This window comes from Manis javanica, chromosome 4 (assembly GCF_040802235.1).
Source record: "Manis javanica isolate MJ-LG chromosome 4, MJ_LKY, whole genome shotgun sequence".
Classification (NCBI taxonomy): Eukaryota; Metazoa; Chordata; class Mammalia; order Pholidota; family Manidae; genus Manis; species Manis javanica.
In genome coordinates, this window is record NC_133159.1 from 84672193 (window position 1) to 84690626 (window position 18434).

General features: G+C 36.6%; 1 protein-coding gene across 1 annotated transcript in view; it reads left to right on the forward strand.

Moving 5' to 3' along the window:
* LOC108400423 (uncharacterized) overlaps window positions 1-18434 on the forward strand; it is a 116969-nt gene that overhangs the window by 89783 nt on the left and 8752 nt on the right. Inside the window, exons 4-6 of the mRNA XM_073232861.1 lie at window positions 7338-7447; window positions 13789-13843; window positions 15102-15137. Coding sequence (XP_073088962.1) covers window positions 7338-7424 — 87 coding nt within the window. The 3' untranslated portion in view covers window positions 7425-7447; window positions 13789-13843; window positions 15102-15137. The remainder of the gene's footprint in view (window positions 1-7337; window positions 7448-13788; window positions 13844-15101; window positions 15138-18434) is intronic.

The window sequence follows — 18434 nt, forward strand, 5'->3', positions numbered from 1 at the left end:
AACAACACACTCCTAAATAATCAATGGATCAATGACCAAATCAAAATGGAGATCCAGCAATATATGGAAACAAACGACCACAACAACACAAAGCCCCAACTACTGTGGCATACAGCAAAAGTAGTCTTAACAAGAAAGTGTATAGCAATCCAGGCAAATTTAAGGAAGGAAGAACAATCCCAAATGAATGGTCTAATCTCAAAATTATCGAAATTGGAAAAAGAAGAACAAATGAGGCCTAAGGTCAGCAGAAGGAGGGGCATAATAAAGATCAGAGAAGAAATGAAATTGAGAAGAATAAAACAGTAGCAAAAATCAATGAAACCAAGAGCTGGTTCTTCGAGAAAATAAACAAAATAAATAAGCCTCTAGCCAGACTTATTAAGAGGAAAAGAGAGTCAACACAAATCAACAGAATTAGAAACGAGAAAGGAAAAATCATGACGGATACCACAGAAATACAAAGAATTTTTAGAGAGTAATATGAAAACCTATATGCTAACAAGCTGGGAAACCTAGGAGAAATGGACAACTTCCTAGAAAAATACAACCTTCCAAGACTGACCCAGAAAGAAACAGAAAATCTAAATAGACCAATTACCAGCAACGAAATTGAAGCGGTAATCAAAAAACTACCAAAGAACAAAACCCCCAGGCCAGATGAATTTGCCTCACAATTTTGTTAGACATACAGAGAAGACATAATACCCATTCTCCTTAAAGTTTTCCAAAAAATAGAAGAGGAGGGAATACTCCCAAACTCATTCTATGAAGCCAACATCACCCTAATACCAAAACCAGGCAAAGACCCCACCAAAAAAGAAAATTACTGACCAATATCCCTGATGAAGGTAGATGCAAAAATACTCAACAAGACATTAGCAAACCCAATTCAAAAATACATCAAAAGGATCATACACCATGACCAAGTGGGGTTCATCCCAGGGATGCAAGGATGGTACAACATTCGAAAATCCATCATCATTATTCATCTCATCAACAAAAAGAAGGACTAAACCCACATGATCATCTCCATAGTTGCTGAAAACCATCGAACAAAATTCAACATCCATTCATGATAAAAACTCTCAGCAAAATGGGTACAGAGGGCAAGTACCTTAACATAATAAAGGCCATATATGATAAACCCACATCATACTGAAGAGTGAGAAACTGAAAGCTTTTCCTCTGAGATTGGGAACAAGACAGGGAAGCCCACTCTCCCCACTGTCATTCAACATAGTACTGGAGGTCCTAGCCACGGCAATTAGACAAAACAAAGAAATACAAGAAATCCAGATTGGTAAAGAAGAAGTTAAACTGTCACTATTTGCAGATGACATGATATTGTACATAAAAAACCCCAAAGACTCCACTCCAAAACTACTAGAACTAATATCGGAATTCAGCAAAGTTGCAGGATACAAAATTAATGCACAGAAATATGTGGCTTTCCTATACACTAAAAATGAACTAATAGAGAAATCAGGAAAACAATTCCATTCACAATAGCATCAAAAAGAATAAAACACCTAGGAATAAACCTAACTAAGGAAGTGAAAGACCTATACCCTAAAAACTATAAGACACTCTTAAGAGAAATTAAAGAGGTCACTAACAAATGGAAACTCATCCCATGCTCCTGGCTAGGAAGAATTAATATTGTCAAAATGGCCATCCTGCCCAAAACAATATACAGATTCGATGCAATCCTTATCAAATTACCAACAGCATTCTTCAATGAACTGGAACAAATAGTTCAAAAATTCATATGGAAACACCAAAGACCCCGAAGAGCCAAAGCAATCCTGAGAAGGAAGAATAAAGTGGGGGAGATCTCACTCCCCAACTTCAAGCTCTACTACAAAGTCACAGTAATCAAGACAATTTGGTACTGGCACAAGAACAGAGCCACAGACCAATGGAACAGAATAGAGACTCCAAACATTAACCCAAACATATATGGTCAATTAATATTCCATAAAGGAGCCATGGACATACAATGGGGAAATAATAGTCTCTTCAACAGATGGTGCTGGAAAACTGGACAGCTACATGTAAGAGAATGAAACTGGATCACTGTCTAACCCCATACACAAAAGTAAATTTGAAATGGATCAAAGACTTGAACGTAAGTCAGGAAACCATAAAGCTCTTAGAAAAGAACATAGGCAAAAATCTCTTAGACATAAACATGAGTGACCTCTTGAACATATCTCCCCGGGCAAGGGAAACAAAAGCAAAAATGAACAAATGGGACTATATCAAGCTGAAAGCTTCTGTACAACAAAGGACACCATCAGTAGAACTAAAAGGTACCCTTCTGTATGGGAGAATATATTCATAAATGACAGATCCAATAAAGGGTTGACATCCAAAATATATAAAGACCTCACACACCTCAACAAACAAAAAGCAAATAATCCAATTAAGAAATGGGCAGAGGAGCTGAACAGACAGTTCTCTAAAGAAGAAATTCAGATGGCCAACAGACACATGAAAAGATGCTCCACATCGCTTGTCATCAGAGAAATGCAAATTAAAACCACAATGAGATATCACCTCACACCAGTAAGGATGGCTACCATCCAAAAGACAGTCAACAACAAATGTTGGCGAGGTGAGAAAGGGGAACCCTCCTACACTGTTGGTGGGAATGTAAATTGGTGCAACTGCTGTGGAAAGCAGTATGGAGCTTCCTCAAAATGCTCAAAATAGAAATGCCATTTGACCCAGGAATTCCACTTCTAGGAATTGACCTTAAGAATGCAGCACTCCAATTTGAAAAAGACAGATGCACCCCTATATTTATCACAGCTCTATTTACAGTAACCAAGAAATGCTAAATGTCCATCAGTAGATGAATGGATAAAGAAGATGTGGTACATATACAGTATGAAATATTATTCAGCCATAAGAAGAAAACAAATCCTACCATTTGCAGCAACATGGATGGAGCTAGAGGGTATTATGCTCAGTGAAATAAGCCAGGCAGAGAAAGACAAGTACCAAATGATTTCACTCATATGTGGAGTATAAGAACAAAGAAAAACTCAAGGAACAAAACAGCAGCAGAATCATAGAACCCAAGAATGGACTATCAGTTACCATAGGGAAAGGGACTGGGGATGATGGGTGGGAAGGTAGGGATAAGGGCTGGGAAAAAGAAAGGGGGCATTACGATTAGCATATATAGTGTTGTGGGGGCGTACGGGGAGCGCTGTACAACACAGAGAAGACAGGTGGTGATTATACAGCATCTTGCTATGCTGATGGACTGTGACTGTAGTGGGGGGGTACTTATTGTGAGTGGGGGAACCTGGTAAACATAGTGTTCTTCATGTAATTGTAGATTAATGATAGCAAAAAAAAAAAAAACTACCTCCCTTAATTGAGGCTTCCAGTGTGTGTTGAGTCCAGTTCAAATAAATCAGGTTTTGCTAATCAAGATACCTATTTGTAGTCCTCCAGCAACATAAAAGAAGGCTACTTCGGAGTGACACAGAGTTTTCATTTTGCTATTTAGTGGATCTGGAATTGAGATCATAGAATTGAGGAGCAGATTCCCTTATGTCCCTTTAACAAATCTGATAATGCAGTTTAGCTACTGAAGCAGGAGTGGAAGACCCATGGAGAATGGGGAATTGGCACCTGTATCAGTCAGCTCAGGCTGCCCTAACAAAGTGCCATAGAGTGAGTAGTTTACACAACAGAAAGTTGTATTGTTGCAGTTTTGGAAGCTGAAGTCCAAGATCAAGGTCCCATCAGGGTTGGTTTCCGGTGAGACCTCTCTTTCTAGCTGGTAGATAGTGCTTTCTCACTGTGTCCTCACATAGTCCTTACTCTGTGCTTGCATGGAGAGAGAGAACTCTGATGTTTGTTCCTTTTCTTATAAGAACACCAGTCCTTTCAGATTGGGGACCCACACTTATAGACCCCATTTTACCTCAGTTATCTCCCTAAAAGCCCTATCTCCAAATACAGTCACAACGGAGGTTACAGCTTCAACATATGAATTAGGAGGGGGTTTAATTTAGTTCTTAACAGCAACCCATTGCCTTCCCAATTCAACATAAGAATGCTTCATTAGGTTAAAACTCATGAAATTGTCATTTCTACAGGCGAAAACTAGCTGATTATCAGTAACTTCAAATGTATCAACCTGTACATGGTCAATACAAATATGCTTGATTGCTGAAATGTCCACGTGGTTATCTCTTAACCTGGTAAAACTAGGAAATAATGAGTTATATTGACTCATTTTTAATGATGTCTATGCCCCCCAATCTGATAGATTTCCAGTTGAACTCTTCATAAAGTTAAGTTTGAGACCACCTGAACTTTTATTACCTCAATGTAAAAGTCAGAAAGTGTGAGTTAAAACTGAATCAATGGCACATAACTTTAACTATTTACTTGACAGTTCAACTGCACTAAAACCCTCCTCAACATGATTTTTGGACTATAAATGTTGGTATCTGAAGGACAGTGTTAGTTGTGCAGCCAGAAGCATAAAATGAATAAAATATGTGGGGTTTGGGCTAAGCACACACATATTTTTACCTCCGGGTGAGAAATTTAATTGCTTCTTCTTGCTCATGCTGATAAGAAAGCCAAATGGTCAATCCAGGAATTGCAACAAATCAATTACTGACAAGTAATGGAGTCCAGTATCAAGTGAGATAAGGATGCTTAGAAATCAGCTTCGTCAGAGGACTTACTGTTGCGATCTGAATCACCCAAGCCCTCTTTGTATTTAAATATTGGCTCCTTCTCTCCAGCTGGTTGTGACTGCTTGACAGGGACCGCATAAAATATGCATCTATCATGTATCATGACCAGACTAAATGGATTCCCAGTTCTGCTGGGGCTGCTGAAAACAAGCTTACCAAATTCCTGGCCTCTAGAAACTCACCCCACAAGATACCCTTGTACTGAAAAAAAAGCAAACTTGTATTTTGCACTTGTTTAGAAACATAATTATTAAGAATTTATGCTCTACAAAGATGTACCAAGCAAACTGCAATAGATTAGCTCCCCTATGCTCACAAAACAGATTATAATAAAATCAATATTATGAGTTTCCACACCTGAGAATCAGGAGGATAAAAATTTCTAAAATATCTATTATGTTACCTCAGCTTGGTGGCAGATGGGAGTAAAACCAGACATGTTTGGTTATGTATTGTGTGCCAGACAGTTTTCATGCTTCAGTCTTATTTAATTATTTTTAGAACCCTGTGAAATAAAAATATCATTACCCTTGCACTTTGCCAAATCTGAATCTCAGGAAGACTTTCTCCTTTCCCTCTTGCTCATAACTAATAAGTAGCAGTAGAATTGATGTTTACATCTAGATTTGGTTGGTTCCCAAGAAATTTCTACTGTGTCATAGTAACATTTTTATGTTATGTCAATTCTATAAGTGCCATTTATATTCAATACAAATATGTTAAAATATATATATTTAATAGATAAGCAAGCAGTGGTATATCCATATTAGAGAATATTACTTAACAGTAAAAAGAATTAGAAGTCCCACAGCTTAGACAAATCTCAAAGGCATTATGTTAAGTGAAAGAAGCAAGTCTCAAAATATGAGTCCATTTATATGTAATTATTGAATAGACACATTTACAATGATAGAAAACAGATTAGTGATTGCCAGGGGTAGAAGTGGCTGTGTGCTGTGACTATAGAGGAACAGCACATGGGAATTCTTTGGGATGCTGGAGCTGTTTGGCATCCCAATTGTGACAATTACCTGGACTGTGCATGTGTTATAATTCACAGAACTATACACCACACATCAATACAAAAAGGAAAAGGAAATATTTGAAGCATGGGAAAATTGTAGAAAAGGCATCACTATGTACTAATAAAACTTCTAATATTTTTTATAGTTTTGTTCTTACAAGTAAAGGTGACATCTTTTGGGAGAGTTTGTAATCCCACATGGAAAGGTATACATTCTGAGTTATCTGTATTTACAAGATGATAAAATATGAGCTGAAAAATAATGAAAACTGATATGTACCTGCCACAGTCTTGTGGAGTTCATATATATATATTTATTATCCTAAGGAATGTTGTGAACTTTTCAGACAAGAATTCAGTGTATTAAGAGGGACATCCCATCCGATAGCGTAGAGTGTAGATAGGGTCCTTTTGTTAGAGCTCCTTCTTGTGGCACCTGGTGGCAGAAATAGGCACCCTTTCACAGCGATGAGGGGAAAAATGCACCAATTCCTGTGGAAAATTAAAGAACTAGAAAAGAGACATTGGAAAAAACACATTTGTGCCAACTGCACTTAGAAAATGGAGATTGGAAGGAAGCTGGGGCTGGTAGAAGGAGAGGATGCCAGAATTTAATCTGGTCACATCAGATCGTGGCTTACCCTCTGGCCACACCCACTGACCACATCTACTTGCCCTACCTAAATGGAACAGGTGAGTCAGCACTGGCCTAGGAATTTGCATTGTTGACGATTAGGTACGGAAGCTGGGGAGGGAAGAATTGGCCCTTTAAGTGGTTCTTCTGTAGCTTCAAAAGGTTATATTGAGCCTTCTCAAGGCTTCAGGCATGTTATTAAATGAGTTAATGTATGAGAAAAGAGCTCTATAAATTGTAGGCTACCACAGAAGCGTTAGTTATTATTAACCTTAAGACTGGGAGACTGACTCAATGGAATATGTTAAGTTGATGATTAACATCTGTAAAGTAGCCCAAATACCAAAGCTCAATCTTTCAAATTTTTAAATGTGCATTTTAGGTAGATATAATCCATATATGCCTGCACATTGTGCAAATATTCATACTTCACATTAATAGATGCATATAAATGAACTGAAAATTGTAAATTAGTAAAACCACAGCAACCCATCTGGATAGGATTAGCCTTTGAGAAAAACCCATTAAAATGAAATATGTTAAATAAATCAGATTTGGGGGGTCAAGTTTTCTGGGGAAATACAATCTGCAATGTTGCATCTCTACAGAATTTCCATCTGAATTGTACTAATGATGTGCAGACTGAGAGGGCAATGAAAGAAATATTTCTAAGATTGTGGGCCTCAGTTTTAGCAGATGTTGGATGTTCTTATAACTAAATCAAAAGGAGCTGGATAAAAACCTTTGCACACACTTTACATATATTTGCTAGAAGAGAGATTTTCCATAATGAGCAATTCAGAGAGGAAATATGTAAGTATGCACTAGCTTAGAGGAACAACTCACATATATCAAAATATGAAGGTATTTACAACGTTGCACTGATGCTTTCTCCCAGGCACACTGAGCAAAGGCTTGAGCTCTGTTTTCACAATGACTTTCACAGGAAGAGCTCCTCTCCAACCAACTGACTCGCAGTGATGGTGAGAATGTCACAGCTGATGCATCTGTGGCTCCCAGGCTTCTTAAATGAAAACTAAGATTCACACCGAAATGGTAAATAGCTATTTGTTTTATCATTAATGTCTCATTCCACCTTATCCTTTTGAAGTCATTCAAGCAGGACTGTTCAGAGTTACTGTCTGAGGCAACCTAGTGCAGAGTAAGTCTGCAAGACAAAACATTGTGGTTTTGTCTGTGTGAGTGTGTCTTTTTCACTTTATACACCTCAGAGCACTGGCACCCTAACCATATTCTATGATGTCATCCTTCTTTACTCCAACATGGTTTCCACACTTTGCTGCACATTAGAATTCCTAGAAAGGTTTTAAAGCTTTTGCTACCCAAGTCCCACCCCATACCAATTATAGCAGAATGTCAAGAGGTGGAAGCTGCCAATAGTACTTTTTAATAGTCACCAGGCAGTACCGATATGCAGCAAAATTTGGGAACTGCTACTTTGTGGCTAGTCTGACATACATTATACTGACTGATAGAAGGCTGGCACTCCATGTGTATCTGGAGATAAATGGAGGGATCTAGCCTCAGATAAAAAATCCTTCTAGCTGTTCAAGTTCACATGTACCCTTTTTTACATTAATTTTGTGAATACTTCCACCAGATAACTTAGAAACAAATGTTAAACCTCTTTAGCTACAGATATTAAAATCAAAATACCATCATACTGGTTTTTCTTAAACATTGAGTTACAAATGATATATGCAATGATAAGACCCAATCCTAGTGAGAATGCGCTACAGTGAGCATCATCATACTTACTCACAGTATGGCTTCATTGAAATGCTTTCAGCCTGTATCACTGAGGCCGCAAAAACTGGCTCCCTGACACATTAAGTACATTTTTAAATCTATCCTTAGAAGATAATCGAAACTTCAGAAATTATGGCTTAGCCTTATTATTTATAATATGGTGAAATAAAAATATTCAAATGTCCAGCAACAGGGCATGTTTGAGTTAATTGTTAAATAGCAACTCAATGTCATATAGCAAATATAACATATATTCTATATATTATATATACTATTCAGTTATATATAACATGTAGCATATAAAAATATTTTCAAATATTTAAGAACACAGAAAATATTTTATTACAATTATATTCTTTCATCATCCTCTTCTTTTTCTCTGTTTCTAAATGTTTCTTTGGAAAAATATATCACATTCATAATGGAAAGAAAAAATAATATCACTGAGGCCATAAAATCATCTAAATTGACACAGTAAGCCAAGATGACAGTGCATAAAATGGGAAATAAATTGTGTCCCCCAAAGGAATGGCCTATACGAAGTCCATTCCTATTAAGCTCTTTCATAACTGCACAAATATTGAATTTAGCATGAGTGAGCTCATGCTGTTGTCCAGAGTTACAGTTTTAAAGAGGAAGTAAGATTTGAATGGAAGTTTGCCTATGTTTGGGTTTTACTAAGAGGAAAAATTTGAACAGAAGTTTCATACTCTCAAAGGTTTGAACAAAGAAATGGAGGGCAGGAGTGAGGCTGGTGTGTTTTGCTGGTAGGTGGAAGGCAGGCTTGGCTAGTGTTGGGGAGAAGATGGAAATTGTTTTGGACAGGGAGACTGAACCCAGATGGTAGCAAGCCCTAGAGAGACAGATCTAACAATCTGAGCTCTTTCCTAAAAATAATGGGAAATCATCTGAACTATTTGATGAGAAAATGGATAAGGTTGAAGCAGCACATTGTGAGGATTATGAGAATACTAGTTTGTATAATAATTCACAAAGTAGAGATGGGAGACACACAGATGATTGATTGAGAAGCAAAAACAGTGATCTAAAAATTCAAGAGTGATCTTTTAAAAATTCAAGGCTAATCATATTTCCCCATTGTCTAAAAACTTCAGAGATGTTCTCTGATCTCAAAATAAAGAAAATCCTCTTAACATGATGTATAAGGCCTTTCATAGCATTACTCATTATCTACCTTTCCAGATCCCCTATTCTGTACCAGACTGCCCTTTAATCTGCTTCTTGGAATGTCTACTCACCATGCTACTTCCAGTCATAAGGCATTTATGCTTAGAGACTGCTGCCTGGAATGCTCATTTCTGCCCTCTTGACCCAGTTAACTTCTGCTTATACTTGATATTTCAATTAAAGTGCCACTAACTGGAGACACCATCTCCTACCTCCCTAATCCTCCCATTATAGGCTCACATAGTACCAAGTACCTTTCAGGCATTATAATCATTTATGTTGATATTGTACATTTGTTTGGATTACTATTTGTTAACCTTCTGCTCATTTTTCTCAGGCCCATGTGGACCGAATCAATATTTTACCTTTCATTTACAACCCCACTGCTTAAAAAATTTTCTGGCACCTGGTACATACTTAATAAATAGTTGTTGAATGTATGCATGATAAATAAGGTGTAGAAAGGGTGGTAGAGGTATGAATTGAAGAGAAAAGATGAGTAGGAGAGACTTTTTTAAAGAACCATAGGAACAAAGGAAAATGATAAATATAAGATGATGCCAAAGAACACTGGATGATTTGGGATGGTAAGGCCATTGACCATCATGGAGAAGAGCATGGGGTGAAGGAGAACAGGTAGATTTAATATTGTAAAGGTTAGAAATACATCAGACTCAGATACACCGATTTGAGAATTATCTACATAAAAATGGTGATGAAAATAAGAACGAGGAATAACCTACACTATGTGTATGTATATATAGTTTCATATTTCCTTACGGAGGGACTTGTGCTAAGAGTTACACTCCTGATGTGTCTTACTCATTTCTCCCCAAGCAGAAGCAGTGATTTATGTGATTGGGAGTGACAGTGACAGCCACTGGTTCACGTTTTTTCCACTGGATAAATCTTATCTGTTTAAAGGCTGAAAGATCTGGAGATACTTCCCCTTTTTGTGGGAGACAATTCTGGGTATGATCTAATTTGTTCTTTTAATTAGGTTTTTTATTTTATTTTTTTTCAATCTCTAAACTTGGAATAAGTGGACAGAGAATATTAGCATTTCTTTTCAGCCATGGACCTGTAGAAACAGTTGATATCCATTTGCTGATCTCTTATGTCTATTTTTTCAGTTGGTTCAACATTATGCAGTAGAATGAATTGATGTTATGTATTAGTCCCTTAGAGCCCCAATATTCTAGAAATGTTTAGAAAGGAAAGTGTAAGGGTGAAGGAAAATAGAGCAGCCACTGAAACAGAGAAGTAATATTGACAATGTTTGAAGATATCAAGGATTTCCTGTTGTCAAGGAGACCAAGGAGGGAGAGTTCACAAAGGATGTGTGAGAGGAGCACAGCCCAAATCTGCCAAGTAGGAGGGAGAAGGAGGACAGAGTTGGAGCCCCTGGTTTTGGATGTTAGATACCTGATCACCTGTACAATTTTACTCTACATTGAATGGTCAAAGAAGAATCCAGATTTCCAGAGGCAGTAAAGAAACAGAAGCAGCAGATCCAGATTATTTGTTAGAGTTGTTTGAGAATCAGTTAGTTCAGGGGACTAGACAGTGGTTGGAGGAGGCCACAAGGTAAAGACTTTTGTGTTCTGTTTTGTTTCCCAAGAAGGGGAAGATCAGCAAACACATTTGATGATTAAGCACCCATATAGGTATGAGTGAATGAAGAGGTTAAAGGTGAAGAACCTGTTCATGGGGGTAGATTTTGAAAGAGAAGAGAGCGAGAAGGAGAGATGGGTGACAGGGTCAGCTCTGTGGAGCTGGCTTCCTTCACAGAGATTGGAGGGTGAAGGTATGAAAACAGAGAAGGGAAGCTGGTGAGGTCATCTGCCAAGGGGAAGCCACGAGAAAAGAGCCAGCGAGAAAGCAGGTGGATCAAAGCGTGATGCTCTCAAGAAGGCTGAAGGAACGTACTTTGAAAACAAGTACTGTTTCCTCTTTAATTTGGATCCTGTATCAAAGTCACTCCTTTAGATTGCAGAGTAAGTGAGAAATGGACTAAAACAGAATCCAATAACCCAATTGAAAAGCAGCTTTTGAAGGGTGTATATATATATGTGGCTGGGCATCCCAATTTAGAAAGAAACCCCAAACTCCCATGAGAAGAAGCTTGATCTTGAAGTTGAAAGGCAGACCTTGAGATCTGCACCACCAGGAAACATGGTTTCCACTCCTTCAACCCTTTCAATCCCCTTAACACCCCAATCTTCCCTTTCCCTTTGGGAAAAATAGCGAGAAAACAAAACACTTATTTTTCTCTTTTAGCAGTTAAAATATCTTATGAATGTGGCCCTTTTTAATGACTCCTATATCAGAGCCACTAAAGTTGTGCCAAACCCACTGATTGATCCAGTGCCATGTTTTGAGACTGAATGAAGTCATGGGACACGTCCAATCAGCATAGCATGGGAAAAACACAAAACGGAAAATTAATCCCAGGAGGTTTTTCACATGGTCTAACTCTTGTTAGTGAAAATCAGTAATGTGCTATGTTTCCCTTTTTAATATAAAAACATTTCAAAATGTACACTAAAAAGGTTTGTATTAAAGCCAAAAGGCAGAAGCAATGTAGTTGAAGGCAACATTGGTTACGTATAAAACGTATAAAACGTATAAAACGTAACCAAATAACTTGAAGCACAGAAAAATAAAGTTATTAATTATCCATCTTCTCTTGACCTCATTTAAAAATAAAAATATAGAGGACCAAGAAGAATACATTATTTCAATGATATTCCTTGAATCAGCAAGTTAGTAGCAACTGAAAATGAAAGTCAACATGAAAACATGGGCAAAATGTGTTATGCAGGGGGCTAGCTACTTTTAGGATGTAATAACAAAGTAAGAGATCCAATTTATGTCCTGTACATGTTCAGCAGTATGCTAATCACCCTATTTCTTTTGCCTTATTATAATGAAGTTTCAAACATTCAGAAAAGTACAAAAATAATATTTTTAAAAACCTGTGGGCCCACCACCAGTTTAAAAAAATTATGGACAATTTCAAAAGTGTATATAATTAAAGTGAATAGTATAATATAACCTTCTGTCCTTGTTGCCACTTTTAATAATTAACACCTTAATTTTGTTTTATCTTTAATTCTTCATTCTTCTAGATTATTTGGAAGCAAATTCCCAATATATCATTTTATCCATAAATTATTCAGCATATATATCTACATGAAGATTCGTACTCTTCAAAAAAAAACAAAATTAGAGTAATCATACTTAATAACTATATAATATTATCTGCTATCTGTCCACTTAAGGTTCAGATTTTCTTCATTGTGTCATCATTTTTTTTTAGTTTGTTTAAATAAAAATCCAAATAAAGTTCAAGATTTTCAATTGGTTGTTATGTCTCTTATTTCTATCCCTCATCATAAGTTTTTCCATTGAAATATATTAAAGAAATCAGTCATTTAGCCCATAGAGTCTCATAGTTGAGATTTTGATAATTACATCCTGGAGAGTCAACTAACATGTTCTCATCCCCTGTATTTCTGGGTAGAGGAAGGGAGGTCTAGTTTTATTATTTTGGCCAGAGCATTTCATAGGTTTTAATATGTAGTTCCCTTAGGAAGTAGAGGACATCTGTTTTGCTTTATTTTGTTTTGTTTTCCTCTATTAGTGATATCAACCATTGATGCTTAATTCTTAGATCTGTTCATTCATTTAAGGATTGGAAAACTTTGATATTTTAATTTTATCATTCCTTTTTTATTAGTTCTAATACACCTATAAGAGAAATTTACCTAATCAATGATTTGATCATTCAATAGTACAGTTTGCATAGGAAAAGCAGGATAAATTCTTGATTAGTTCCCTTTGTTTACCAGTTCAAAAACATAAGTTGGTTTCTTAACATTCTCCAAAGGTGAACAATGAGAGTTTAATATACATTACATATATAATATTAATATGTATTAATTATATTAATATAGTAGTATTTTAATAAAATATTCTATTAAGATTATATACTCTAATATACTAATATAATTACACATTATGTATAGTAATATTACATAATTTTATATTACATTTTGTATATTCATAAACTCATACAGATTTAAAGGTATTTGAAGTGTTTCATTCCATTAAGTTGTTATTCTCATTTATACTCTAATTATACTATTTTAGGCCAGTAGGAATGTCTTCCCATTGGTTCCCTAGGTCCTTTTGATACAATTTTCATTATCATGGTTAGTTTCCTTGCTTCTTACATGATGAAATGTTCCAGGATCATCTCTTACATGTTTGCCACAGACCTAGAACCAGCTATTTTTCCAGGGTACTTTGGTTCCTTTTACAGGTAAATGGTATTTAGAGACTAAAATCTGCTCAATGGTGGTTGCTTTATTGCCAAATTGGCCATTGTTTATAGGCTTTTTTAATGATCAAGCTATATATTTTTTTCCTTTTAGAGAAAATACGACATGTGTCCACACTAATATTCTGATTTAAAGTCAGGAATACCAGGTTTGTACTTAACCTCATTGTCTTACTACATCTGCACCTCCTTTCCCTGTTTCTGAAAATTATGCTTCACAAAGATACTTGCAGAATTGCACATCTGGTTTATCATACAATGAATAAACAACAGAATAACATCAATACTACCACAAACAATATAAAAAAAATTTTCTGTTGTGTTTTTTCCTTCAGGGTGGGGATAGTTTTATTTGTTTGTTTGTTTTTCCTGTATTTGACATTAGAAATGTAAACACAAATTCTTGTGTTTTAAAGTCATTTTAAATAGTTCCTCCCTATGTCTTTATACCACCAAGTTGACACCCAGATAGGTTATTTTGTTTCAGTTTGCTTTTAAGTTTTTACTTTTTCCCTCTAATTTGATTTTATAGTATATAAATCATTTATAGAAGAAATCGGAAACAGATCCTTCCTCAGTCAAACTTTAAGGTTCCTGCAGCCTCAGCTAACCCTTGATTAAACCTTAATGAACCTTCATTTCCAGGTGCAAAATTTTTGGATAATTTGTTACTTTGCAACAGATCATTAATACACCACATTTCCTTTCTTGTTCCTACATTTAGCCCAGTTTTATATAAGGTCATTGGCAGTTTTCTTTTTATTTTTAGAAGTGCTTTGTATGTCAGAGTTATTATCTCTTTGCCTGTACCTCAAATATTTTTCCAGTTTGAAATTATTTTATTTTTAAGTACTCAAATTTTCAATCTTTTCCCTTATTTTTCTCAATTTTGATCATAGGATAGTTTTCCACAACCAGGTATAGGAATTTACTCATATATTCATTCTAGTTCATATATGGTTTCATGTATTTTACATTTTGGCCTCTGATCCACTTGGAATTTTTCCACAAATTGGATTAGCATAAGACACTAAAGTACTATACGGTTTAGGTAGCCTGGTATAGTAGAATCGTAAAGTTAAAAGATTGCATTTGAATCTCAGCTCTGCTTTTTCTTTCTTTTCCTTCTGTTTTTTTTTTTTAATATCGCTAATGTACAATTACTTGAACAACATCATGGTACTAGACTCCCCCTATTATCAAGCTCTGTAAACTTGAGCAATTATTTAACAGTTTCCACATCTATAAAATGAAGACAAATAAATTTAAAGTAATTGTCATAGTATTTGACCTCCTGTAAGTAATCAATCAACATAAGTTGCTACTATTATTCTTACTGTTAATATGTATGTTGTAACTGACCTATGTTTGTTTTCATTAAACCTGTGGGTAAAACTGAACTTGCAGCTTGCTGACCATGAATCCTGGCCCAAACTTTCACAGGTATGTAAGCTTCTAAGAACTTCATTTTTGCTTAAAAATTAAGGTTATTAATGAATGAAACTATTGTGGGGATGTGTTTGTGTGTGAGTGTGTGGAGTGTGTGTGTGTGTGTGTGTGTGTGTGTACAGAGTGCAAGCTGTGCTTCAAGTTCCTGATTGTATACAGAAAAATTCTAATGCAGTTCTCATGGTTTCTCTATTTACATTACTTTCTTTTTTTTCTCTATTATTTTTAACTTAAAGCAGAGCTTCTTGAAAAGTGTGATATGTTTCCTCATATCACAAACTACATGTAGGCATATTTTGTTTTACTGCATTTTGCTTTAATGTACTTTGCAGATATTGCACTCTTTACAAATTGAAGGTTTGTGTCAACCCCCCGATAGAGCAAGCCTATCAGAGCCATTTTTCCAACATTTATTCACTTTGTGCCTCTGTGTCCATAAAGTATATTTAAATTAAGGTTTGTTCATTGTTTTTATAGACACATGCTATTGCATACTTAATAGAGCAAACATACTTTTGTATGCACTGGGAAGCCAAACCGTTCACTTGACTTGCTTTATTGCCATATTGCTTTATCATGGTGGTCTGGAGAAAGCCTGCAATAATTCTGGCTGTAGGGGCCCTCATTTTCACATGGGAATCCAACATTTTATATTCATGATTCTGAAATCCATTATTCTTAGCTCACTTTATTTTTTTCCATACAGACTATTACCTTCTGGCATCTGGTATATTTAATTGTCTGCCTGTTATTTTTACTCTCTCTAATTAGGAAGTAAGCTCCATGATGGTGGACATATGATCTATTTTGTTATTTCCTGGAACTTAGAACAATGCTTGGCACATAAGATAGATATTCAAGAAATAATTGCTGAATAAATGAATAAAATATACATATATAATATACATCTTGACCAGGTTTACCCATGCAGTCATTTATTCAAATATTTAATGCATACCTACTGTGTGCAGGCACTCATCTAGACACTGGGGATAGAGCATTGAGCAAAAGCAGACAAAATTCCTGTTCCCACGGAACTTACAGTTGAGCAGATAAACAAGATAGGTAAGCAAACTGTAGTGTAGGTTAAGTAGCAATAAGCACAAGGGAGAAAAAATAAAGCAGAGGAGGACTTCAAATATTAGGTGGGAGTTGAAATTTTAGATACAATGGTCAAGGTGGACCCCACTGAGAAGAAAGGTCTATAAGAAGTGAGTGAACCAGCCATACTTATATCTAGGGGGAAAGAACATTCCAAGTCAAAGAAACAGCAAGTGAAAAGGCCTTGATGTAGAACTTGTCTGGCTTGAATAAAAAGTAGCAGGGTTGGCATGACTAGAGTGGAGTGTGGGAGGGGAAGAGGAGTAGGAGAGAGATTCACAGGGCACCAGATTATGTCTGGCCTTAGAGGTCACTGACAGGCCTTGGGTTTGGCTTTAAATGAGATGAGAAGGAGGGAAGTGGTAATATCTAACTGTGTAGAGCATAGACTGCAGAAGGATGGAGAAGGGCAGACGCAGAAGCAAGGAGACCAGTTTCGAAGTGATTATAGTGATGCTCTGACCTCTGGGCCCACATGTCCAACTGCCTGATGCTCATCTTCACTAACATACCTCTCAGATGTCACGCAACATATTCGGAATGCCAGGCAGAATTGGCTTCCACCTTTTCCACTCATGGTTTTCCTTCTCATTCCCTATTCCAATTAAAAGCATGACTTTGCATCCATCTAGGCACCTGACTGGAAGCTTGGAAGTTATTTCATTGTTTACCTTCTCTTTCATGTGCACATTAAATCAGGTTCAAATGCCATGAATTATTCATGCTCTCTCTGAAGCCCTTCTTCCTCCATCCCCTCAGCTACCCATCTTAGTTCAAGCCTCCTCATTTCTTGTTTACTTCATGGAATAGACATGCCCTACCTCTCAATGTGTGACTCTAATCTCCTTTCCACATTTCTTTCAGTATGACTCTCCCAGCATTTGAACAGATCATGTCATTTCCTTGCTTAAATAAGAATTTTTAATGCCATCTTCTCTTGGTGTATTCTCTCCTCTATCATCTCTGAGATTTCAGACTGCTGCATGCTACCTCATCCCTCTTCTTTTGCCTGTCTCTGCTCATGACACACGCTTCCACATACGGTAGATGAAGTATAATCCTCTGGGAGCCTTCTCTGATAACCCTCACGGGAATTAGAACCCTTCCTGCTTGTTCACATAGTTTTCTAACTTTACTTCTTATTCCACTCATTTTACTTTCTATAATTATTGCTTTCATGATCTTATTTCTCTAAAACACTGTGTACTCCTTTACAGCAGAAACTATATAATTGAGAACCAATCTTTGGTGTTAAGCACACTCAGACTTACATTCCTGTTTTGTCTTTTCCTAGCTGCACTATTTTGAACAATTTAACCTATCTGAACCTCAGTTTCCTCCTTTGTATAATGGCCAACACAACACATAGGATGTTGTGGAATTAAATGAGGCAATAACAATGAAGTGTTTGGCATAACTCCTAACTCAAAAGAGCTTTCAATGAATATGAACTGTTACTGCCATCATTTATGTCAACAGAGGATTAATGAAGGTAAAATGAGGACAAGGTCAGCCTCCAAGGGAGGCAGTCCCATCACCAGAGGCAGGTATTGAAGCAGGAAAAGCAGAACTGGGGCCTACTGGGGATGTAAGCTGTAGGTCAGCAAGTGGCTCCCCTAATTAGACCAAGACAAAAGCTAAACCAGACCCAAGAGGCAAATCTCAATCGAGGCTGTCAAGAGAAGCTAGGTAAAGAAAAGTAGGGCACACAAGGGACAGTTCTCAGGAAAGTACTTTTTCACAGCCCTTACGGGTTGGGAGATTTTAAGTTACATGACTCCTTTAAGAAGCAGTGTTAAACGTAGATGCTTCATGTATAGGTAGAATGGTAGCTCCCACCCCCCACTAAAATATATGTGTGCGTGTGTGTGTCGAAGCCCTAATCTTCAGAACCTCAAAATGTAACTGTATTTGGAAAGTGGGTCTTTACAGAGGTAATCTCTTTAAAGTGAAGTCATAAGAGTGGACTGTAATCCAGTATGACTGGTGTCCTTATAAAAGGGGAAATTTGAACACAGAGACAGACATTCTCAGAGGGAAGATGACGTGAGGACACACAGAGAGAAGACATCATATGACTGGAGTAATGTATCTACCAGCCAAAGAATGCCAAAGATTGCCATCAAACCGCAGAAGCTAAAAGAGGCAAGGAAAGATTCTTCCCCTAGAATGCATCAGAGAGAGCACAAT